The sequence below is a fragment of the Euprymna scolopes genome, chromosome 29, assembly GCF_053919585.1.
Source record: "Euprymna scolopes isolate OS-2025 chromosome 29, ASM5391958v1, whole genome shotgun sequence".
Lineage (NCBI taxonomy): Eukaryota > Metazoa > Mollusca > Cephalopoda > Sepiida > Sepiolidae > Euprymna > Euprymna scolopes.
In genome coordinates this window covers 85,877,659-85,905,158 of record NC_136510.1, presented here as the reverse complement: position 1 = coordinate 85,905,158, position 27,500 = coordinate 85,877,659, and the positions used below count along the sequence as shown (strand labels likewise).

The window sequence follows — 27,500 nt, the reverse complement described above, 5'->3', positions numbered from 1 at the left end:
TTGTTTCACACACGTGTCTGCTCATCAGATGATATTATATTCGAATTCGGAGTCAAACTCGTGATGGAGAGAATTTTTCCCCACGTCAATCGTAACATTTCAGTCGATAGCCGTTGCAGACAGTGAGATAAATCACAGATTTCTATGAAATATGAATACTAGAACGGTCGTATATTGATGGGCTGAAATAGGTAGAACAGATAAATGACGAATGTGAAAGGCTGAAAGATGAATGAAAGAATTATTGTGTGTCTTTATCTTACCTCCAGGTGGTGATTTTTCTGGTGGGTAGAGAAACCATCGTTTTTTGCCAAAAATAACAGCATTCCAAGCATCTGCATGCTTATGGAAGGAAACCCCACTTCCGGTAGATCCCAGGAAGAAAATACTGTCATCCTTGTGGGCCTGTCAATAGCAAAGGTTTGAACAGAATTTAATATCAAGTATATATATATATATATATATATATATATATATATATATATATATATATATATATATATATATATATATATATATATATATATATATATATCTCATATCACATAAATATATATAAATATCATATGGAATCACATAAATATATATAAATATCACATAGATAAAATCACATAGATATCATATAAAATCACAACTATCATATGGAATCAATCACACACACACACACACACACATATCTCGCATAGATATCATATAAATATCACATAGATATCGTACAGAATCATATAAATATATGGAATCACATGAATATATGGAATCACACACACACACGCATGCATACACACACGCACACACATATATATATATATATATCACATAGATATTATATAAAAATCACAAATATCATATGGAGTCACATAGATATACATATATAAAATCACATAACTATCATATGAAATCACAGATATTATATGGAATCACACACGCACACACATCACGTAGATACCATATATCACATAATATCACATAGATATCGTACAAAATCACATAGATATCATATAAAATAACACTGATATCATATAAATCACATAATATAAACCTGAAATGCCAGAACCAGAGATAACAGCTGGCATGATAAAACGAAAGCTAAACGTGTTCCAGAACTAGAAAAAGCTTGGTATAGGCAACATACACAATTTCTTGCTTAATGAACTGACAGCATTGCATGATCATTATAGCAGTTGCTTCAGCAAACTATTGAGGGGTGAAGCAGCCATGCCAGCATAGCTTTTAAAAGGTGATACAACTCTCCTGTCAAAAACGAGTGAAACACAACACCCTAGTAAGTACAGACCCATCTGCTGTCTCATTACTACCTACAAGCTCTTCACTGACCTGGTTGCAGACAGCATCTATCAACACCTCTCCTTTGCAGCATACTTGGAAAAAGAACAAGTAGGGTGCAGGAGGAAGTATTTAGGCACCAAGAACCAGTTATTAATCAGTATAACCATTCTTAAGGATTGTAATAAAAGACAAAGAAACCTAAGTATGGCATGGATTGATTACCAAAAGCATATGCTAGTGTGCCCCACATGTGGCTACTGTAGTGCCTAGATTTGTATAAAATCCATTCAGTAATCAAAGAAACCATGGCTGTACATATAAAAATGTGGCAAATGACAATGCCATTAAGCCATACTAATGGAACTGTAAAACTCCATAATATCTAGATCAGAAAAGGAATCTTCCAAGGGGACAACCTATCTCCTTTACTCTTCTGCCTGGCAATAGATCTGTTAAGCAAATTACTCAACAAGACTCAAAACAAAAGAGTCAACCACCTGCTCTTTATGGATGACCTCAAGCTGTATGCCAACTCAGACGCCGACTTAAGTCGACGCTTGCAAGTAGTATGTAATTTCTCCAGAGATATTAGAATGACGTTTAGTTTGGACAAATGTGTCAAGTGCTACAGAAGAGCTGGGAAGGAGGTCCAAACAGAAAACATACAGTTTGAGGAAAATACTGACATTAAGGACATAGATGAGCTAGAAAAATACAAATACCTTTATGGGTGTGATGTGAATCCACTGTGAAAAATTTCCCCCACTCTATATCTGTGCCTAAATCAAAATGCGGATTCCATGAACAAAGCTTCTTTCTTAGAACTGCACGCCTGTAGAACTCTATTCCGTCTACCTGCTTCCCACCGGACTACAACTTGGATGTCTTCAAGTCCAATGTTAACAAATTCCTAATGAACCGCCCCCTTAAGTAAACACTTCATCAAATCTCCACACTAACGTAATGTACTTGCAATAACCCTTATCCCTGAGTGGCTTCCGGGCCTTGATAAGTCGTGATCACTGTGTAAAAAAAACAAACAAAAAGAAGAGAATGATTCTTGTTAGCATGTCAAGATGAGAGAAAAAAAAACTGGCAGTGAATATATACATCGTGTAAGGAAAATCTGTAAAACAGAACTTACAAACAAGAATAAGATGTCTGCCATTAACCAACTTGCCATGGGTGTGATAACATACGGATTTGGCATTGTCGACTGACTATAAACGAACATCAACAGACTGGACACTAAATCGTGGAAAATGCAGACACGGTACAGAATAACATACAGTAACCAGTGTCTGCCTAGACTGTGTCTTCCCAGAAGAGCAGGTGGTAATGGGTCTCTCAGAGATTAACCATCAGCATCATGCAACTATTGTGAGCACAGCACAATATCTGATGAGCTTCCAAAATCCTAACCTCAAAATGGTGCACCAACATAACGAAACAAGAGCTGCAGAACAACCTCCATCATGAAACTGGCCAAACATTTTGGATAAGACTGTCCCACAAATTAGATAGAATCAGAAAACAAGTCTGCCATGGAAGTGGCCCAAAAGAGTCGCCAAAAATACACCAAGAACTTCCATTGCAAAAAAACTGGAAGAATGGGTCAACCAACAATGTGCCAAGTATTATCTGGATGAATTCACTCAGGGTGATATAGATAAGGAAGACTCTATAGAGGGCTGATCAGGAGAGGATGATAATGACTGCTCAACATCAAGGTTTAATGACTAATGCTTTTAAGAAAATGAGTGTTGTTGTTGTTAGACATCTTATGAGATGACTGACAAATTTTTATGATTTCGGGTTCAAATGAACAGCTACAGCAGGAATTGGAATACACCCTACGAAAGCCTGATTGTCACAGCTGGTGAATTCAAAAATTCAGTTTGGACGTGAGGACATTATAGAAGAACAATATGAAATAAAATTCTCTTTTAAACTTGGAAAAAAATGCCACAAAAATGTATATAATGCTTCAGACTGCTTTTGGACCATCTTGTATGAATCAAGCATCAGTTTTAGAGTGGCATGAAAGATTCAAGACAGGCAGGGAGTCTGTGAGGGATGATGAGAGGTGTGGGGGGGAGTAAGGCAGTCAAAACAACAGAGTTTATTGGCCAAATAAAGAATTTCATGGACAAGTACTATCGTGTGTCTATAGAGACAATAAGTGCACAGTTTGATGTCAGTGTGGGAACTGTACACACAATTATTCGTAAGGAACTGAAGATGCAGAAGATTTGCATGAAGTTTGTCCCACGGATACTCAGAGAAGATCAGAAAGAAAGATGTTGTCATGACAGCAGGGTGATGGTTGAGCTGATCAATTTAGATTCTGCAGTTCTTGATGTTCTGGTGACCTGCAATGAAAGTTGGATCTACTGCTACGACCCAGAGATCAAGAGACAGAGTTTCCAGTGGAAGCATGCTGGCTCTCCCAGACTCAAGAAGGCCAGACAAAGTAAATCCACCCAGGAACTTATGATGATCCCTTTTTTTGTGACAGCACAGGCATGATCTACATGCACAGGATTCCCACTAGACAGACAGTCAGCAAGGAATACTTTGTTGAGATTTTAAAGGAGTTCAGGAAAAGATTCCTGTAGAAGAGGTCAGCATTCTTCAAATCTGGTCAATGGCATTTCCATCAGGAAAATGCACCAGTCCACATCTCCACGGACTATTTGACCAAGATGGACATCAAGACAGTTCCCCACTCTCCATAGTCCAGACCTTGCTCCCTGTGACTAAGTTCAAGTAAAAACCTTAGAGGCTGTCGTTATGAGACAATCGAGAAGATGAAAGAAGCTGTGATGAGGGTCACACAAGACGACATCCATGGGGCCTTCCAGAAATTGTTGGAACAGTACAACAAGTGCATTGCAGCCGAAGGAGATTAGTTCGAAAGGAACTAGAGTTTCATGTGTGTACTATCAATAAAAGTGACCATACGAAAATAAAATCTGGAAAATTATTTAAGGCACCTCGTATCTTTTATATTACACATTTTATAAATTAAAAAGTCCTATCGTTCATATCACACATTTGATAAATTTAAAATCGTAATTTATTTATTCCCTTGCTTAGAAAAAAAAAAGGAGGAAGAAAGAAAATAATATACATTTTTATTTAACGTATCAAATACGCAGACAAATATCTTCTGCCAAGAAATTTTGCTGACTAACATAGCAGCCACCAATTCCTTACCAATTTGTCTGGAAAATGAAAAAAAAAAATGTCTCAACGGAATCATTCATGAATAATTTTGAGTTACACCCTCGTTCAGTAAAGAATGAAAATGGCCACCATATGTGGACACAATCTAATGGAGGAGAATCTCCTTTTCCGTGGTTCAGATACAGAAGGATTGGAGAACACGAAAGAGATGGGTGGGGGATTACAAATTCTTGATAGATGCCCCCCCCCCACGTTTTTTTTCCTACTTACGGATCATCGTTTATCAAGGACCCAGGGGTTGGGGTGGGGTTACACTCATATGATATGAAATATATAGCTTTTTTTTTTAATTTATGAAATGTGTGATATGAAAGATATGACATTTTAAAATTTATGAAATGTGTGATGTAAAAGATATGATTTTTTTAATTTATGAAATGTGTGATATGAAAGAAATAGCATTTTAATATATGAAATGTGTGATATGAAAGATATGACTTTTTAAATTTATGAAATGTATAATATGAAAGATATGACATTTTTAATTTATGAAATATATGATAAGAGATTATCAGTTGGATGATAAACAACACCATGAGAAGACTGCAAACTCTTATGGGATAAGCTGATCTACCCTTTTCAGGAATAAATGGACTTACCCATAAATAATAAATACAGCTACATTTAAACGTTGTGGCAGCAATCATTCATTTGGTGTTGGGTTGCGGTTGACTGGCATATATCATGCCAGTCAAAAGTTCAAATCTTGAGAATCAGTTCGTCAAAAAATAAGACCATTTCAGTGGCCTTTAATCTGATGAACTGTGCATTCGTTTTGGGTAATTCTAGAAAGTCCATCTTCCGAGTCCTTGCCTTCCATCTTTTGGGTGGAGTAAGTTTATTACTTACTGCCTGAGGCGCCCCAACTGGGGAATACTGACGGGGCTGCCCAGGTAATTTTTTAAAGGCTAGATTGCTCCTCCTCTAGGGGCGCACCTTCCGACCTTGTGTCACATCTTTCTAGGGTGGAAGGGAAGTAAATAAGAGCATCATTCATTTGGTGTTGGGTTGCGATCAATGATAAATGGCAGCTAAGATTTAGATTTTGACAATCAGTCCATCAAAAACTGGGTCATTTCGGTGGCCTTTTATCTGGCAGGCTGAGGTATTCATTCTGGATAGTCCCCGGAAGTCCACTCTCCCAGATCTTGCCCCCGTCTTTCAGGTGAAATAAATTTATTGCTTACTGCCAGAGTGCTTCTCCTTTACGAATGCTGGCTTGATTCTCCCCCCACCTTTCGACATTATGTGATATCTTACTGTAGTGGTAAGGAAATGAATATTGTGATTTGTGGCAACTATGACCTCAGAACCATGACGTATACTTCTGTAACATGCTTTTGTTTATATTGTTAATAAACTTTTTGTTAATTATACCACTGTGGTTGTCTTGATTATTACCGGTCTGAAAAGCCAGGAAACCAATGCATAAAATGGGCCAGATTTGATTATCCAACACGTATTTGTTAACAGTGGGATTGAAGACGGCCATGTTGTTGTTAAGTTGGGAAGCAGTATCATGGTATATTGTTCCACTGGTCGGATGTTCAAGAGAAGGAAACTTTGTGAAAGTTCCATTTGGTTTAAGAGAGAGAGAGAGAGAGAGAGAGAGAGAGAGAGAGAGAGAGAGAGAGTTCTTTACTGCGGTTATAGCTAGATAAGTTCTTGCTGTGAAAATTATGGATAAAACAAAATATGCAAAAAAAAATATTTAAAAAAAAAAGAAAAATAATAGAAGTTTTTGCTTTTATAACTATTTACTCACTAAAAGTTTTCTTGTATGTCATGATGCATCCTCCTTGACCCTTCATGACCATTTTGTGTATTACCAAGCTACAAACTGCAACACTATCTTCTTATATATTATGCAGCAATAGATCTTTGGATTTTTAATTAATTTAATACTAATCCTTGTTTTTTTTCTTTCTAAGCTTGATCTGTTATGCAGCCATCAAGAATGGGACAAAACTCAAAAGTTTTCAAGACCTTCGTCGAATCCATTTTACTCATGGTAAATGCTCGACTGAACTCCAATGAAACGTTAACAGCAATAACCTATTTAACTACAACCGTGTAAATACTGTCCTTCTCCTTCTCTCTCTCTACCAAAAACTAAATGGAACTTCCACGAGCAAAGTTTCTTTCCAAAGAACTACTGTCCGTGGAACACAGTACCATGGGGCCGTTTCTCAGCTGACTACAACATAGTTGTTTTCCAATCTAATGTTAGCGAATTTTTATTTAGCTGTCCTCTTAAATAATCAAATTCTTCCCAGTTTAAATCATCGTTACCAATCACCATCATCTACTTGACAAACTTAGTCACCCTATACCTCGAATGGCCTTTGAGCCTTGATAAGTGGAGACTCTTAATACATGAAAAACATTTATAAAAACTATGGATCAGAGTCTGGAGTATTTCTTTATACTTTAGCTATTACACCCAATTATTTTAGTACTATGATATCTTTATTTAATACTTTAACTATTAAACCTAATTATTTAGTACCATGAACTCTTCATACTTTAACTATTAAGCCCAACTATTTTAGTACTATGAAGACTTCATACTTTAGCTATTAGACCCAATTATTTTAATACAATAAAAAATTCATATTTTAATTATTAAACCCAATTTTTTTAGTAATATGAAGATTTCATACTTTTGCTATTAAACCCAAATTTTTTAGTACTATGAAAATTTCATACTTTTCCTATTAAACCCAATTTTTTAGTACTATGAAAATTTCATACTTTTGCTCTTAAACTCAATGTTTTTTAGTACTATGAAAATTTCATACTTTTGCTATTAAACCCAATTTTTTTAGTACTATGAAAATTTCATACTTTTGCTATTAAACCCAAATTTTTTAGTAACATGAAAATTTCATACTTTTGCTATTTAACCCAATTTTTTTAGTACTATGAAAATTTCATACTTTTGCTATTAAACCCAATATTTTTAGTACTATGAAAATTTCATACTTTTGCTATTAAACCCAATATTTTTAGTACTATGAAAATTTCATACTTTTGCTATTAAACCCAACTATTTTAGTAACATGAAGATTTCATATTTTGCTATTAAACTCAATTAACGGTGCGAACCAAAATGATTTCTTTTGATTGCTGTTGCTCTTGGAGGTGCTGGTAGTTTTAGTGATTTATAGTCATGATAAACCTCTTGAAAACATATGGCAACGGGGAAAACCTGGGGTTTCCAGTATTCAGTGGAATAACTGAACCAAGAAATTGGTTGATTGTTGGTCGGAAAATAACAATTTAGCCGAAAAATGAAAAACGCTTTTATAGGACATAAACTAATTTATCAAAATATGACGGAGATTTGGAAACTGCATGCTTGTAGATAAAACTTAGAATATTATTTAGTTGAAGCACGGTGTTTTATATATATATATATATATATATATATATATATATATATATATATATATATATATATATATATATATGAAAGGAACATTACGTGTGTGTGTGTGTGTGTTCGTTTAATCAATGATCAAAATATTCTAATAAAAGGAGGAACAGGCGATTTTGATTTATTTGGGTTATTCGGACTACTGTTCTCATTTTGAGCATTATTCGGTCAATGTAACCTACGACCTTCTTCAGGTATATCTTATCAGACTCAGAAATCTTTTTTATTGAGCTCAGAAATCTGAAGAGAATCATTTAATCTACCGGAGGGTGGGGGTAACATGCACTAGTTCCATCATAACAGGTAAAGTACTAGGTGAAATTTAGTTCTAAGTGACATTCTTCTATAGGTTGGAGGTTCAATCCTTAGTGCAGGCGAAAGGCAAAAAATATAATTGTGAATTATTTAGGACTATCCCCAGTCATGCTGCTTCCTTTGGATTAAATAGAGGGCTCCATTTAAAATTCCGTCCAGATTCTAAAGTTTGATAGAAAGATTCCCGAGTTCAACAAGATACAATCGAGGACGTTTGCATAAATAACACTTAAGATGAGAACAATAGTAATCCAAATAATCCAAATTATTAATCTTCATCTCAAAAATTCAGAAACATAACGAAAAGATTATATATATATATATATATATATATATATGGAAATCGTGTCAGACAAAGCATAAAGCCACTTGATGTAAGGAGCTAAAAAAATACTACTACAAGGTAAAAAATTAGCCAATGATAAGTGTCAGATGGATAAATTCCGGATCTGGAAACAGCAATTCTTCTCTGTTTGTAAGAAACATCGTTGATGGAATGTGAGGACTAAAGGACAAAATAAGAGAAGCAACAGTTACGAGGTTGTAAAAAGTAAACACAAGGTCCACTTTCTACTTTCTTTAAAATTATAAAATATATTCATCCACAGACATTTGTTTCGCCATGTGTCACTGCACTTCAATGTGGTAAACTAATAATATGACAGATTAAGAAATCGGTTGTGCCGAGTCCAAATCTTATCAGATCTATTACATTCAGTTAGAGTAGAAATTGTATGACAACAATTTTCACTCAACTATAAGTAAAAAAATAAGCAACTTGTTCAATTAATCATGTACAATGACTTTTTATTTACCAATGAGTAACCATTTATGAAGGCCATGAGAACAGTCTATGACAAGTATTCATTGACACTGAATTTAACGATAACTATGTAGTTGTCTGTACAGAAGTAGTCCTGCAGTAATATGTTCCACAGATTTAAAGTTCTTGGAAAGAAACTCTGGGGAAAAAATTCCGTTTGTTGCAAGGCACACGAAGAGAGAAAAACAAATTCTTTTCAATTGTGCTAATTCTTGTGCAAGTTCTTGCTGTGAATGTCTTATAAGAAGGAACACAAGATCGAAACTTAGTCGAGCAGTTTCTATGAAAATAAGAATAGAATGGAGGAAGAGTAGCAACGTTTTTTCTGTGAGAAAAAAGGGGTAGAACCAGAAGAGATACCCCTCCATCACACACACACACACACACACACACACACACACACACACACACACACACACACACACACTAGATTGCAGTTGAGTTTCTGTTCTGTTAAAGCAAGAGAGCTCATTAAGCGTCACCTCCTCAGATGTGGCAACAGTACTCCATCTTCGGAAATATCTGACTATTATAATATAGATACATGCTTGTCGTTAAACAGAAAAAGTTTGGTTTCAAACGTATTCTGTACATTCTCTCAACAAGAATAAATAACACGTTTTTATAAAAATATGTTTCTAAGCGTACGAAGCAAGTTCCCTGATGGATAGGATACGCTAGGGAAAATGCAGATGTACAACCGACCAAAAATAACATGGAGAAGGTTCACAAAAAAGATGAAGCACTGGCTCGCAGCTACAGATGGAGAACAGCTGCTCAACCTTCACCAAAGATTGGTTCAAATAGGGCAGAGGTTCCCAACGTTTTGGTACTCGCGACCCTTTACCTAACTCATGCAACCCCCTACTTAATATTTATTATTAGCAACTGAATTATATTTTTTTTTTTATGAAGGACAGCAATCAGCAATGGACATGCGATTGACGTGTCCACAGCAAACATACACATACTTGCTACTCACTAGTACGCACATACATATAGTTTCAGATATGCACACATATTCACACAGCTCCATTCGCTCACAGGGAAACATACATACACTCATATGAGACTGCTCAGGCACTTTTTGCATGTTAGAGTGCCCCTCCTCAAGGGCGCTGACTTTCCTAATCCTACTTTCTTACCCTGGTGTCACAGTTCTTGCAGTGGGAGAGAACAAAATACCCCCCTCCCCCATAATATCACATAATGCATATTTTATTTATTCAAATTAAATCAACGTTTCTATAATGGAACTCACACCCTTGAGGGTAATCTTGCGTAGCCAATGCCATGTGCCAACATTTCAAAATACAACCGCTGAGAGACAACGCGCGGATCTTTACAAATAGACTTTTCTTTCTCCAACTTTACAACATGGCAAGAAAGAAGAAGAAAAAAAGAAAGAAAACAACATACTGAGGATGGAGTGTGACTCCGAAATATATTTAAATCATAAATTTCAAGCAAGTAAAATATTTGTTTATTTTCCTAATATTGCATTGTGATTTGGCTTTCAAGCGCACTTTATTTAATCACATAATGTCGTTGAACTAACGTAGCACACGTTTTACTTTACACCTAAAAATATATATATATATATATATATATATATATATATATATATATATATAAGAGCTTCAATGTAATTGATGAAATAATTTTAATCTATCCCAAGTTATTTCTAACACGGGATTGGAGTGGGGTCACAACCCACTGGTTGAGAACCACTGAAATAAGAGATTCCTGTTTTAAGTCTTATACTCAATCCAGAATCAAAGGAATGGGAATAGGGTTAACGTTAAAAATGCCGCTTGACACTATTTAAAAACATCTTATTATTGTATAAGATATAGTGGTGAGGGGTTGATATGCCGTAAAACAAAACTCATATCAAAATTTTAATTTTTGCTGTTGGGAAGACGAAAAGAATATTTTATTGTTATAAAAATGATATTTTATTTGGCGTCGATTCCCTCTTCCCTTTGTCTAGTATGATAAAGGGAAACTTCCTTCCTTTTCTCTATCCCAAACAACTTCTCCAAGTTAAATACATATTACAACTATTACATTTAAACACGTGCTAAATTTCCAGTATGCATGTAATACACATTTATTTATTTCAATATTAGCGGGAGCGGGGCATCCTGCCTTGCCGGGTCATAAAATATGCTTATAAATTTCGTATTTTACAGAGCCAAGTAGCTATTGAATATTACATTGTACCTAATATATGGTAGTGATTTCCAAAATCTAAAAAAAAAAATAAGACTTGAGTGCCATCAGCTAGAATAGAAACCAAAACATGTAGCACTCCAGACGCATTTCCTACCGTTAGAACTAACCCGAGAGACAGATAAGAAAGCTTTAAAATTAAACCATTTTTAGCTATGATTAGCTTTACGCATGCGCAGACTAATAGAAATATGTCGGCAAGTTGAAATGAACATTTTGCATTTAAACTTGTCAACTTGTGTACAAGTTATTCATTAGCAGTGTCAGAAATTTCGTGAAAACTATTGAATAATTCCACCCGCTCTCTTTCGAAGCTTATAACTCCTCGAAAAATGTAATTCAAGCCCTAATTTTTTTTCAATTAAAGGAGCAAGGACCAAGGTTTCATTAAAAAAAATAAAATAAAATAAACAAACAACGTGTTTTTTTTTTTTAAAAAAAAAGGTTTAAAACTTCGGACTTTACAGGTAAATTTCTAAAAAAAACTACTTTTTTTGTTTTAAATTTGAATATATTATTTATTGATCTTTTATCTTCAATTTGTGATATAGAAAACTTTGGTACATGAATTAATTATTTACTTTTTAATAGACATTTGAAAATGGGGGGGGGGCGTGAATTAAAAAAAACGTTTGTCTAAAATATTATATTCGGTTTATTGGAAAGAGCATAAAATTTCACATTGACCCTGAAAATATCGTAAAAATAGAATCAATAGAAAAATGTTGATAGATTTTTAAAGTTTAAATTACTTTTAAAACAACTTTAATAGTTTATTTTGGAAGTATAATCCATAAAGAAAATAAACAACCCACCTTTAAATGAGAAATTACGAGTTTTTTATATTTTATTTGCAGTTTCGTGTTAGAGGTGTCAAAAATCCATACAAAAATTCTGATACACCTAGTTATTCATCCATCCAAACAAAGATTTTACTTGCTATAAACGATTCTTGCTGTATGATTTCTCATATTTCCTGTTTATTTCAGTGTTATGTGACCAGAGTTTATCGGTTAAATATTTATACCACCCACACACATCTGTTTTATTTATATAGGTGAATCTTCTTGTTTGTTGTACTTATATAGTGTGTCTAAGCTACTGGTTTAAATTCAGTACTAGCTGTTCCAACCTGACATTGCCCAGGAGTGTTTATGAAATAAATTCTAGTTTTGCATTTACGAAACGTTTTCTTAACAAACAATTTCTTAGAATTAAATTCATGTGCACACTACCTGGCAGATATACCCGGTGAAACAAGTGCAAGAGAGATACAAGCAATTGCACTTGAAAAAGGATGGTTGGAATCTTATAAACATTTCCCGGTTGGAATGTTTGAAGTAGGCAGTGAATATCTGGTATCCAGTAGGATGCCTCATCTCCAAGTAGAAAAATATGGTCCCAATTAGTTTTTTTTTTTTTTTTTTTTACAAGGAGGTCACCACTTATCAAGGCCCGGAAGCCACTCAGGGATAAGGGTTATTGCATGTACAGTACGTTGTACGTTAGTGTTGAGATTTCATAAAGCGTATACTTAAGGGGGAAGCCCATTAGGAATTAGTAGCCCTTTACATCCAAGAGGTAATATGCTTTGTTTGGGGGGGGGGATGAAGGTAAGTAAAAAAAAAAAAAAAAGGAACTAAAAAAAAAAAAAAAAAAGGGGGAAGCACATATAAAAATCCAGTATTCATGTAATATCAAAATAAGAATACACATTTATTTATTTATTTTAATATTGTCTGTTGCATTTATGTTGGTCTGGTTCCAAAGCTGTATCAGTACCATTTGTCCTTATGATGTTTCTGTTGAAAACCGCAAGCACGTAGAAAGTTATAAGGTAAAATAACCTGTACTCAATAAACGTATCTTCTGTATTTTCCATATCTATCTATTTAGAGGGCAGATATTTAAATGCTGCACACCACAGAATTATTTGACACAAGGTCGAGAAAGTGGGGATTCAAGCAAGCTCCCCTAAAGGAGAGGCACTAAAGCCTAGCAAAAATTGCCTGGGCATCCCCGCTGACATTCTCTGGTCAGAGTGCTTTAGGCAGCAAGCAATGAACTTACGCCACCTGAAAGCCAGGTGACAAGGCCTGCAAGGGTGGACCTCCTGGATCATACCCAGATGGCGTACCTCACACCTGTCAAACTGATTGTCAAGAATGGATTATTGACGGGTACTTTCTACCAAAATCTCCAAGCAACTGAAGCTGCAAGGAGACTCATCCCCACCATATTTAGAGGGTAATCCACAACAGATATTAACCATATATTATAAAGGATGTCGACAAGTGAAACATAAGAACAGGTGGTATCGACCAAACAGGTTGCCAGTCCGCAGCTGCGAGAGAAAACCTTTAAAGGCATACTCCAAGAGGAGTGAGGAGAGGAGAGACCAGCAGTAGAGGGAGAGGAAGGAGCACAGATGACAGAGAATTGTGCAACAGAGCTCTCGCAACCAGACACCACCTACACCTGTGGTATCTGCAACAGAGTCTATCGATCCAGAATAGGCTTGCACAGCCACAGCAAATGCTGCAATTTGGCAACAGATTAATCTGAGATGCAGAACTCCATTGGCTGCTAAGACAGACAGATGCCAATATCATAAAGTGATATGAAATATCTCACCTTGAATTTGAGGATCTTTGGAACTTTCATTGCAGTATCCAGGTCGGAATCCCTATAAAAATATCTATCAAATATATACCTACAATAAAAAAAGAAAAACAGGGTTAATAAAAAAAAAAACAATCGCGTGATTTTAATTGATAAAATATTGATAATTTTAGAAGAATTTATTTTTTTACAGATTTTTTAAAAATATTAGTCTTGGAGATAAAATTGTGTGTATGATTTCTTTCTACTAACTAGTTACCTCTTATCAAGTCTAAAGGCCACTCAAGGATAAGGGTTAATGAGATGGATGAATTATCAGTAGAATGATGAAGAATATAATGAGAGGATTGATCAGTTAAAATCTGTTAATATTAATTTTATGTTATTTATTATAATTCGTCATCTCTGGTTAGACCAGATTGTGCGCTGATGTGAGTATTCCTATGACAGTTTTCTAAGCCTTACTACTTTCATGCTAGTTGTAGGTGTTTTGTTTTGTGACACCATTAGAAGATTGCTGTGCAGGGTCAACAGGCCTCCTCTATCCAGTTTTGTTTTTCAACAGATCCCTTTTTCCTAACTGTATTAACTTCACCATGGCTGAGGAACTTCACCCCCCCCCTTTCTATAGTACCCCTCCGGAATATCAGAGAGTGTCTAACAGATGCTACACCTTACCCAAGGGTAACCTGAAACTCTGCAAGGCAGGGGCATTCATTCCCTTGAGGTATTATGCATATCTGCTTAACTGAATACATACAGCGCTTAGTATTCTCAAATGGTCACTCATCTGGTACTGGCCAGGCTTAACGTCACTTAACTTTGGTGACCTAATAAGAACCAGTGTGATTATGCTATATTTTGTGTTACTGTTGTTATGTAGACAATAATATTTAAACTTGCAATTTTCTTTTGTTTTTACTAATTAGTCACAACTCATCAAGGCCAAAAGCGACTCGGGTAAAGGTTATTGAGATTGATGGATTATCAGTTGTCAACGTGATTATGCCTTATCTAACGAAACAGGTCTGTATGTCGATGACTAAAATATATTTTATAAAGCTCCCCTCTTTGGTAGAGCACTCTTGTAAATTATCTTACTCGCTACTTAATTTAGCTGAAATAATGCGAAGCTCGCGATTTGTTTACAAACAAACGTTTGAGCCCTCTACGAGTAGCAGACGAATGTTTATTTAAATAATCGTTCTGACAAGTTAATTTCGGCCACCGATTCCGTAGTCAAGGGGATAGGACTGCCGACTGTCATCACGACGGTTCTAGGTTCGATCCTCGGCTTGGGAGAGGTGTTAGTCTAGCGGCACTGATGAGTTGTGATACAACGAAACAGGTCTGTATGTCGATGACTAAAATATATTTTATAAAGCTCCCCTCTTTGGTAGAGCACTCTTGTAAATTATCTTACTCGCTACTTAATTTAGCTGAAATAATGCGAAGCTCGCGATTTGTTTACAAACAAACGTTTGAGCCCTCTACGAGTAGCAGACGAATGTTTATTTAAATAATCGTTCTGACAAGTTAATTTCGGCCACCGATTCCGTAGTCAAGGGGATAGGACTGCCGACTGTCATCACGACGGTTCTAGGTTCGATCCTCGGCTTGGGAGAGGTGTTAGTCTAGCGGCACTGATGAGTTGTGATACAACGAAACAGGTCTGTATGTCGATGACTAAAATATATTTTATAAAGCTCCCCTCTTTGGTAGAGCACTCTTGTAAATTATCTTACTCGCTACTTAATTTAGCTGAAATAATGCGAAGCTCGCGATTTGTTTACAAACAAACGTTTGAGCCCTCTACGAGTAGCAGACGAATGTTTATTTAAATAATCGTTCTGACAAGTTAATTTCGGCCACCGATTCCGTAGTCAAGGGGATAGGACTGCCGACTGTCATCACGACGGTTCTAGGTTCGATCCTCGGCTTGTGAGAGGTGTTAGTCTAGCGGCACTGATGAGTTGTGATACAACGAAACAGGTCTGTATGTCGATGACTAAAATATATTTTATAAAGCTCCCCTCTTTGGTAGAGCACTCTTGTAAATTATCTTACTCGCTACTTAATTTAGCTGAAATAATGCGAAGCTCGCGATTTGTTTACAAACAAACGTTTGAGCCCTCTACGAGTAGCAGACGAATGTTTATTTAAATAATCGTTCTGACAAGTTAATTTCGGCCACCGATTCCGTAGTCAAGGGGATAGGACTGCCGACTGTCATCACGACGGTTCTAGGTTCGATCCTCGGCTTGGGAGAGGTGTTAGTCTAGCGGCACTGATGAGTTGTGATACAACGAAACAGGTCTGTATGTCGATGACTAAAATATATTTTATATATATATATATATATATATATATATATATATATATATATATATATAAATTAGTATTTCTGTCTGTTTGTTTGTTTGTTTGTTCACAAGTTGATTAATATATACAAAAATCCATTGCTTTATCATATTATTCATTCCTATATATACTATGATTATTGCAAAATATAAGATTAAAGAGGTGACGTAATTTACATTGGAATTTGCAATGGAAAATCGACTTTATTAAATAGCAGTTATTGTTTATAGTGAGAGAATTATTTTAAGTGTTCTACTTAAGTTTATTATTTAAATTTATATTGATAACATATTTAATTTAATTTATTTTTTACTGACGTTGATCTTTTTTATGAATCGGTTTGAGTTATTTCCCTTGGGCACGAACGGCAGATATTAAAACTAAAAACTTTCAAGCATTATTTTTTTTGGAATTAGTTTAAATAAAATAATTTCCGTGATTTCGCAATTAATTTGTGGTCCAGTGAATTTTTATTTTAAAATAAACAAACAATTCAATTCAACTACGATTCTTTATTTAAAACAAAACCAAAAAAAAAAAAAAATTTCATTTACGTTTTTTTACCAATTTTTTTTTATTCACATTTTTTTGACATCGTAACTAATTTTTTTTTCTTTTAATAACGCAATAGTCACAACTCATCATTTTTATAACATAAACATTCGGTTAACACAAATGCTACTTTGGTATTTTTAAAACTGAGTTATTTACAGTTTGTAAACCGACCATAAAAACAAATCTTTCTAGACTGAGGTAGCATAAAAGAAATTCGCTTATAATGGAATATAGCCATAAAAAGGTGCTCAATATACGGAGAATAGCTTCTCTTTGTATCCCTTCTGCCAAAATATCAGGTGGAAAGTTTGTCATGTACTTCTTTGTACAGGGAGGGGGGGGGTTACATTTTCGTGTTTTCATTCGTTCTTTTATTTTTGAAATTTTTGTTGGGGTAACGATAGAGTTGACATATAATAATGAAAAACTGCTCAATATTCTTAGTATAGCAGGTGTGGCAAAACCAAACTTCATGTCAACCCTGGCAATGCTGGGTATTCATGCTAGTATATATATATATATATATATATATATATATATATATATATATATATATAATTACTTTATTTAATCACATAAATTAATATACGAAAATATAATTTTATGCATAAATTTTCAGTATTTACTTCAACAGTGCTCAATACATTAGTAGAGCTAGGTAGTAAGTTATCTATAAATATAAAAGCGAAAATGTTGCTATGTATGCATGTGTGTTCGCTTTTTCTGTGTGTCTACAAAAGGCTTGTTTCAGAGAAGCGGTCGCTCGCTTCACAGCCTTTTAAAACTTTTTATATCACATATAAATCGTAATATCTCACAGTTAACAACGAAGCTCGCCTGTCTATTTAATTTGCTCGATTTCGGGAAGATAAATATTCAAGATTCGTCGCTCGCCGCATGTGGGTTAGTCTTTTTCCTATAACATCTTGGGGGGGGGGGGAGCGTTCGGCAGTAAATTAAATCCCGCAGTCAAACTTGACCTCATTAACTCATTAAAACGGGCACCTGCCAAATCCAAGTAATTAAATAAATTGAAACGTGTTTCCATTAGCATCTCGCGGTGGGGCAATGGTTAATGTCGCACTTTTTTTTTTTCACACTTTAATTTACAACTTTGCCTCAAGGGTTCGGGTTCGATCCTCATACTTACTTTTTTTAACCCCCCCCTACACACCTCCAAACACCCGGGCAACGCCGGGTACCCCTCGCTAGTGAAAATATATATGGCAATTTCTGTGTAGCTTAATTGCCATATATATTTTCATAACTTACTATATATAATATATAATGATGAATGGAATGGACAAAATTTGATTACTTATGAGGACTGTTTATGACAATTATTTGTTGACATTAGATTTGAAGATGACCATGTTGTAGCCTGTAAGGGAAGCAATCTCATGGTAATGTATTCCAGATATGAGAAATTCTTGAAAATATAAAATATATGTGATATGACGAAAGACAAAGGAGTCACCACTTATCAAGGCTCAAAGGCGACTTGAAGATAAGGGTTAGTCAGTGTACAGTGGTAATCTGGATAACAGTGTAGTAATTGTTAGTAGTAGGAATTGGGTATAATTTGATTATTTAAGGGGCAGCTCAGCAAGAACTTGTTTACATTGAACTTGAAGACAACCATATTGTAATCAGCTGAGAAGAAGGCCAGTGGAACAAACTTTGCATGAAAATAACGACAGAGTAGAGAGAGACTAGCATTTTTTTTTTTATGAGAAGAGAGCGGTAGAGATCAGAAGAGATCATCCCCCACTAGATTGCAGTAGCAGAATAGGTATAGAATAGAGAAAGATTAGCAACATCTCTTCTTGTTTGTTTAGTTTTACGGCATATCAACCTTTTTTGTTTGTGTAATGTTGAATGCAGTCATTTTGGTGAAGGTTTTCATTACGAAAGGATTGAAAATGATAAATGGAATGGACACAATTTGATTACTCTTCGGGACAGTTTATGGTAAGTATTAATTCCAGGGTGTGTTTATCCAAAAATATCTGTTAGGTGACTTGTCTTCATGTTCGATATTGACCTGACAATGCCAAAAACGTGTGCTGGTCGACGATTCAAGCCAAAAGGTTTTGTCAACTAAAGTATGTAGAATGATAAAAAATATTTAGAATAAATATTTATTTATTTTATTTGCGAACTGTTATCCTCATCTTCATAGTCGTTGTTTTGGCCAACTATTCCTCTGGCCTTCTTCAGGTAATTCATGTGGAGCCTCTTAACTGTATCCTCAGCAATTACTGCCTTCCATAGTTGTTGTTGTCTCACCACGTTTTGACCAACTAATCCTCTGGCCTGTTTTGGGTAGGATTGAAACCGCTACCTACAGGCAATGCTCACCTGGAACTGTAGAGATTCAATGACTATATCCACAATGCCACGGTCCTTGAAGGGTGATCAAAGTAGTTTTTGGTTTTATAAATTCACGTTTCGTTCTTATCTGGTCTTCCATCATCAAGTCCGTACCGAATGGTATTATATATCTATAAAAGTGAACGTGTCTGTGTGTCTGTCTGTGTATCTGTCTGTGTACATTTCCCTACGTAATAACTCTATCAATTTTAAGTCTACAGACTCGAAATTTGATATACAGGGTACTGAGATTTGGGAAAATCGATATGATCGGTTTTCGGACAGAAATTTGGCTGTTAAGGGGTCAAAGTTCAACGATTTAACCTTTGAGAACTCTACCAAACTCCTCCGACAATTTTGGGTCTAAACACTTGAAATTTTAGATATAGGTTACTTGGACATGGATCTAACATAATAACTTGATTTGAGTCCAAAACAATAAATGTTAAGGGGTCACAATAGGGGTCAAAGTTAAAAAAATTGACCGTTTTTTTTTTGCTTACATCCGGGCAACGTCGGCACCCATGCTAGTATATCTATAAAAGTGAACGTGTCTGTGTGTCTGTGTGTGTGTCTGTCTACATTTCCCTATGCAATAACTCTGTCAATTTTCAGTCTACACACTCAGAATTTGATATACAGAGTATTGAGATTTGGGAAAATCTTTGTAATTTGTTTTCGGCCAGAAATTTGGTTGTTAAGGGGTCAAAGTTTAACGATTTGACATTTGAGAACTCTACCAAACTCCTCCGCCAATTTTTGGGTTAAACACTTGAAATTTTAAATATTGGTTCCTTGGACATGGATCTAAATTAATAACTTACTTTGCACCCAAAACAATAAATGTTAAGGGGTCATAATAGGGGTCAAATTAAAAAAAAAATTGACTGCTTTTTTTTTTTTTTTGCTCAACATACACCTCCAAACACCCGGGCAATGCCTGGCTGAAATGCTAGTATATATTTAAAAAAAAATTTTTTATTGGAATTCTTTGAGATGAGTAATTTGCATATTTATTTATTTATTTGCGGACTGTGGTCCTCATTTTTATAATTCTAGTTCACAACTATGAAGATGAGTCTGCAAATAAAATAAATAAATAAATAAATAAATAAATAAATATGTAAATTACTCATTTCAAAGGATTCTAATAAATAAATAAATAAATAAGTAAATAAGTATCTACATTGATTTAGGAATGTAAACTTTAAAATGTTATAACAATTTAGTTGACAACTTATAAATAATAGCCCATTGACTTAGAATGAGTGTTTTATGTCAAATTGATGATTGAATATGATTAAATTTGGGGTCATTTTGCATTAATTATTAATCCATATATATGTTTTATCATAACAAAGGTTCATACAAAATTTGATCCAGATCGTTCCAGTAGTTTTCGAGAAAACTTCTACAGTAAATGTGGTATTGTGGTTACTAATCCTTATTAATCCTAAAGTGTACATCGAACAGATACCATAGTCATTAGTTCGCTGCACCATAACATAAAGATTCATACCAAACTCCAGCCAAATTGGCCCAGCAATTTCTAAGAAAAAGTGGAATGGACAGACAAACAAACAGACTGATAGAAATATAGATGATGATGATGATGATGATGATGGAGAAAAAAAGATTCGGAGAAAATGAAAGCCTACACAAGATTGAGATCAGTAATGATAAAAACCTTCAACATTTTAAGGAAAATCCTTGTGTGTGGAATCCACCGGGTATAACAAACGAACGTTAACTAACCATAGATAAATAGAAACAGAGAAAAAAAGTAGAAAAACATCACACGACTCCAAGGAAACTAAAACTACAGGAGTTGGATAACAGGTGTCTGTTTGCTAGTATAGATCTTAACATGGCAACATCACTTGAACGCGCAATCATTCTCTTTGGTGTTTGATAGCGACATGGTCACATGATTTGGTACTTTTGTGTCTCTGTGTATTCGTAAATTAAAAGACGAGACTCTGCCTTTTATTGTTCCAACTTTCAAAGCGAGTTCTATGTTGTTATTTTATTGCCTGTGTATAAGCTCTTTATTGCGTTACAGTAAGATGAATTGAGAGAAGATAGCATTTGGAAATGGAGGTTTATTGAGAGAAAAATATTAAATAATACCAAATACCATTTACACTTGATTATGTAGAAAATGAATAAATCTCAACCTAAAGTAACTACTTGATAGGTAGATAGATAAACAGACTGAGAGACTGACAGGAAGACAGATACTGCCCACAGATGAATGAGTGCGATCACAAACGACCTTGCTGTGTGTGACATGGAGAAGGTTCACATAATGTGTTCTAAAATAATTTGTAACCAGGAGAAGATTTAACAGGTGAGGTCAAAAGGGATCAAATGTTCAGAACGATATGCAGAATAAGAGAGAGAGAGAGAGAGAGAGAGAGAGAGAGAGAGAGAGAGAGAGAGAGAGAGAGAGAGAGAGAGAGAGAGAGAGAGAGAGAGAATGTTTAAACTTTGGTGCATACGGTTATCAACAAAATGTCTTATTGATGAAAAAAATTGTTGAGGGTTGAATGCGGCCTTGAACACTGTCTGTCTGTAATGTTTTTCTTGGCGTGATATTTTCTGAAACTAGTGCCCTCTCTCTCTCTCTCTCTCTCTCTCTCTCTCTCTCTCTCTCTCTCTCTCTCTCTCTCAATAGAATTCAATTCTAGAAGTAACGTTTCTACTTTAACTGTGAAATTTCCTTTTGATAGCAATGTTTTCCAAGAGTAATGTGTTGTGATTATCTAAGAGCAACATATTCTAGTAATATAAATAATTATCATATCTACAGAATAATATTTGGCAACTTTATTCAGCATTAAATAACCCAGAGATTGTTGATTTGCCGTAAAGCAAACCAAAAAAACAACAAAAAAAACTAAGTAAATAATAATAATAATAATAATAATAATAATAATAATAATAATAATAATAATAAATGGGCACCACATCAAATAATAAGGGTCAAAGAGGATAGAAAGACCGAGGAGAGAAAGCACTAGCCAGACCTCTGCTGGATGAATGCAAAGAGAACTGGACCTTGGAGAGGCTTATTGCCACCCAAATCCCAGTGAAGACCAATGGTCGCAGCCAACAAGGAACCAATGGTAAGCGACTGTTGCGATAACGCAAATTCTGTTAATAATAAAATAATAATAATAATAATAATAACAACAATAATAATAATAATAGAAATAGCAAAATAATAATAGTAAATTAATAATAATAATAATAATAATAATAATAAACATAATAATGATAATAAAAAATAACAAAATAATAATAATAATAATAATAATAATAATAATAATACAATAATTAAAAAAATAAAAAATAAATAACCACCACCACCACCACCACCTTACAATAGGAATAAAAAAAAAAACAAATAGGAAGAACACGACTGCAGGGAACCAAGAAAATCGAAACCGCAAAATACTATGTCTGCCTCTTAGAAAAAAATACATCAGATGGCACCACATGAAAGAGTTGTCAAGGGTTTGAAGGACCGAGGAGGGAAAGCACTAACCAAACCTCCACTGAAAGAGTGTGAAGAGAACTGGGGTCTCGGGGAGGCTTTTTGCCATCCAAACTTTAATGAATACCAATGGCCGATGCCAGCAAAAAAATCATTGGTAAGCGGCTGTTGGGATAATGTGAAGTCATCTGCACTGATTATTGAGAGACGCCGAGAGCACTAGAAAATTGGGGAAACTTGTTGTCACCCAGATTCCAGGCAACACCACCAGTTGCTGTCAGTGAATAATCTCTGATGATGACCAGTTTTAGAACTCCTAGCGTGTAATAGTAGTAGTAGTAGTAGTAGTAGTAACAACAACAACAATAATAATAATAATAATAATAATAATAATAATGTTGTGATTTATATTATTTCTTTAACCTTAGAATTCTATGTTTATACAGTAATGGCATGAAGCATTTGGGTAATAAAAAAAATGTCTATGGGGAATGGGAAGATGAAGCTGCACGAAACACATCACTCCACAAGAGCATCATACAGATACACACCTGGATCCGACTCCCTCCCTAACTCCCATTACATAGCACTCGCGTGCTTAGCACTCTTCAAGTTATATTACTACTTCAAGGTTACCTTAATTTTAATGCAACGTTTTGATTATAATTTGAACGCATATTGGGAAGTTTAATATGAAATAGATAACAGGATGAAACATGAGCAAAAATAATTTTATGAATTCCCACTTTTTTTTTTTTACATTTGGAATTCTTTGCTTTTTTTTTTTTTTTTTTAATATTTGGATGCGTCTTTACATCTTTGTCATAGGCTTTGTCGGTCAGTCACACTTGAAAGTGCATTAGTGATCAATGTCTTTTCAATTATGTTTCTGAATTTTGGGAGATAAGGATTGATTAGTATAGAATTTAACATGATATAAGAACAGTTAATTATAAATAATAGATAATATATATAAGTAAATAATAACAATAATAACAACAACAACAACAATAATAATAATAATAATAATAATAATAATAATAATAATAACATGTTAAAAACACTTTAAGAAGAGTTAAAAACATATTTAATTTTCAAAACGGAAACACAAATTAAGTCGATAGTCCTTAATCCGTGGAGTTTCGAAAGAAATACTTTCCTTCTCATCAGAGGGTAGGAATTAGCAAAATGCGGGATAGGATATATATATATATATATATATATATATATATATATATATATATATATATATATATATAATTATCCACAGACAGACTGTTTCGCTGTATCACATCTCTTCAGTGCGGTTAGACTAACAACTACCTAGGTTTAAATAATAGCATTTTTCATGCTTAAGTTTGAAATAGCTCTTTAGTTTGGTCTGTCATGATTAATTTTGAAAGAACAGTTTTTCATCTGTCTGTCATGCTTAATACTGAAATAGCATTTTCATTGCTCTTTCATGCTTAAGTTTGAAATAACAGTTTTTCATGCTTAAGTTTGTAAATAACATTTAAAAAGCTTTGATACGGAATTTTATGTTGATCTTTCATTGTACAGTTTGCAGAAAGCACTTTCGTTGGATGGTCACGCTTCAGTTTGAAATTGCATTACACGCATACATTTAAAATGGCATTTTCGTTAGTCTGCAATACTTAATTTTAAAATAGTATTTTCGTCAATCTGTCCTGCTTAAATCTGAAATAGCATTTTCGTTGGTCTGTCACGCTCTAGTTTTAAATTGCAATTTCATCACCATGCACGCCTAAGTTCAACCGGAAAATATACAGCTTGATGAAAATACTGGCATCAAGGACATGGAACAGCAGGAAAAATACAAAAACACTCGTCTGTTTGAAACCACTATCAATAATTTACACTCTTTATCTGTGCCTAAACCTAAACGTAGATTCCATGAAAAAGCTTCTTTCTTAGAACTGCACGCCTGTGGAACTCTCTTTCGATTGCCTGCTTTCTAGCTGATTACAACCTGATTGTCTTCAAGTCCAACGTAAACAAGTTTTTGATGAACAATCCCCCTTAGTAATCCAATTTACAAAACTCCCACTACTTATGTTTACTACACTATAATAACATTGATTAATGTATAGCCATTAACCATTATCCTCGAATGGCCTCCAGGCTTTGATAAGTAGTGATTTCTGTGTAAAAAAAAAAAATACCTTGGCATACAAGAAAACGATTCAATTCAGCATAACAAGATGAAAATAACAAAAATTGGCTGTGAATATATACAATTTTTTTTAATTACATTTTCACCATTGATGGTTGAGGACATGCGTTGCATGGATAGGAATATGATGGATATGCTTTTTTAAAAAATTTTTTTTTTTTATTCCATTTTCACCTCAAACAAGACACAGTGCCACTTTGATGTAGAGGGCTGCTATCAGGGATATAAGTTGCAGGGATACTATGTAGGGAGTTGAGCAGCAAGATGTCGGTTCACATTACATTTGAACTTCAGCATGTCAGTACAGTTGGGGAAGCAGGAACCCAGAAGAGAATTCCAGAGTCTAACAGTTCATGGGAAGAAACTATTAGAGTGGAAGGGATCTAGGGATCTCTACTATGTAGGGGTGGGACTTTGCTGCTTGTCGGGTTTGATGGGGGTATGAAAGAAAAATCTGTAAAACAGAGCTTAAAAAGAAACAAAATAACTGCCATTAACCAACTAGCCATGTCTGTGATAAAATTTTGGCATTGTCGACTGGCCACCGACAAACAAAAACAGACTAGACACTAAAAGGAGAAAAATGTTAACACTATACAGAATAATATACAGAAAACAGTGTTTTCCTAGGCTGTATCTGCCCAGAGGAGTATGAGATATGGGTCTCTCAAAAACTGACCATCAGCATCGGGCTGATATCGTGAACACCAGGCAATATTTGATGAGCTTCCAAAATCCTAACCTCAAAATAGTGCTCCAACATAACAAAACAAGAGTCAGCAGAACAATCTCCATCACGAAACTAGCCAAACATTTTGGATAAGACTGTCCTACAAATGAGACAGAATTAAAAAAAACAAGTTTCCTATGGAAATAGCCCAAAAGAGTCGCCAAAAATACACCAAGAATTCCCATTGCAAAAAAAAAAAAAAAAAAAAAAAAAAAATTGGAAGAATAAACTAACCAATAGCATGTCAAGTATTTTCTGGATAAATAACCCATCACTATATAGACAAGGAAGGTTCTATAGACTGGCTAAAAAGAGGATCGCTCTACTATGATCAGGAGAGGATTATAATGGCTGCCTAAGATCAAAGCTTGATGAGCAATGCTTTTGAAAAGATTAGTGGTCTCAGCAATGACAACAAGTGCAGGTTCTGCCACACAGAAGTAAAGAGTGTGAGCCACCTGACAACTAGCTTTAAGATTCTGCTGGGGGACGGCTACTATACGACACTAGGAACTTCCATTGCCAAAAAACTGGAAGAATGGGCCAACCAACAGCGAGCCAAGTGTTTTCTGGATGAATTCAACTAGGACTATATAGATAAAGAAGACCCTATAGACTGGTTAAAAAGAGGATCGATCAGGAGAGGGTTATAATGACTGGCCAAGATCAAGGTTTGATCACCGATGCTTTTAAAAAGATGAGTGGTCTCAGTAACGGCAACAAGTGCAGGTTCTGCTACATAGAAGTAAAGAGTGCAAATCACTTGACATCCAGCTGTAAGGTCCTGATATGTGATGAGACACAAGGGAATGTACAAATATCTCCACTGGACGATCTATAAAAGTTGAATATCAAATGCGGCAGCAAGTCCTGGAAACATATAACGGAAATAACAGTTCAGAATAAGTCATGCACCATCCACTATGACTGTGCAATCCCTGCAGCTACGTATCTAGAAAGTGTAGTTATTAAACCTGACATGGTGACATGAGACAAGTAGGGGAAAGAAGCAAACTTAGTAGAAGTTAATGTCTCCAATGACGCTGGCTTAATCAGAGCTGAGAGTAAGAAGATAATGAAATCCCAAGTTCTTATGTACGGCATGAAAAGAAACTGGAATCTTAGGAAGATCACGATCATTCCAGTAATTATAGGAGCAACCGTACTAATGGAAACGAATTTTCAAGAACTACCTAGCAAATATGCACGGTGAACCACGTGGAAGGGAGATAAAAAAAAATTGCACTTAAAGGGACGATTAGAATTTAAAAAAACGATCTCTCGGTTGGAATGTCTGAGATAGTGGGTGAATATTTGGCATCTGGCAGGATGCTCCATCTATAATATAAATCTCACCTGTTTGTTTAAATCTATGTATGTATGTATATTTATATATGTACATGTGTGTGTATATGTATTTATATCTATGTGTATATGTATGTATATGTGTATGTGTGTATATATGTGTATGTGTGTATGTATATACATTTATACATGTTTGTATGCATGCATGTGTATATATGCATATATGTGTTTATGTGTATGTATGCACGTGTATGTGTATGTATGCATGTGTGTATGTGTATGTATGTATATGTATGTGTATATGTGCATGTAGATGTGTATGTGTATGTGTATGTGTATGAATGCATATATATGTATGTGTATGTATATGTAGGTAAGTGTATGTATATATATATGCATATGTGTACGTATATGTATGTGTATGTTAAGTATATGTGTGTATGCATTTGTATATGCGTGTGTATATGTGGATATATATGTATGTATATGTGTATGTATGCATGTGGGTATGTA

The 27,500-nt window shown here is 34.8% G+C and overlaps 1 protein-coding gene across 2 annotated transcripts in view; it reads right to left on the bottom strand.

The window, feature by feature from the left end:
* Positions 1–27,500, bottom strand: part of LOC145252766 (uncharacterized) — a 380,616-nt gene that overhangs the window by 62,012 nt on the left and 291,104 nt on the right. For both annotated transcript variants that reach the window (XM_080112672.1, XM_080112673.1), the window contains 2 exons: positions 13,983–14,061; positions 264–405 (listed from right to left, as the gene is read on the bottom strand). In XM_080112672.1, the coding sequence (XP_079968798.1) occupies positions 264–405; positions 13,983–14,061 (221 nt within the window). The remainder of the gene's footprint in view (positions 1–263; positions 406–13,982; positions 14,062–27,500) is intronic.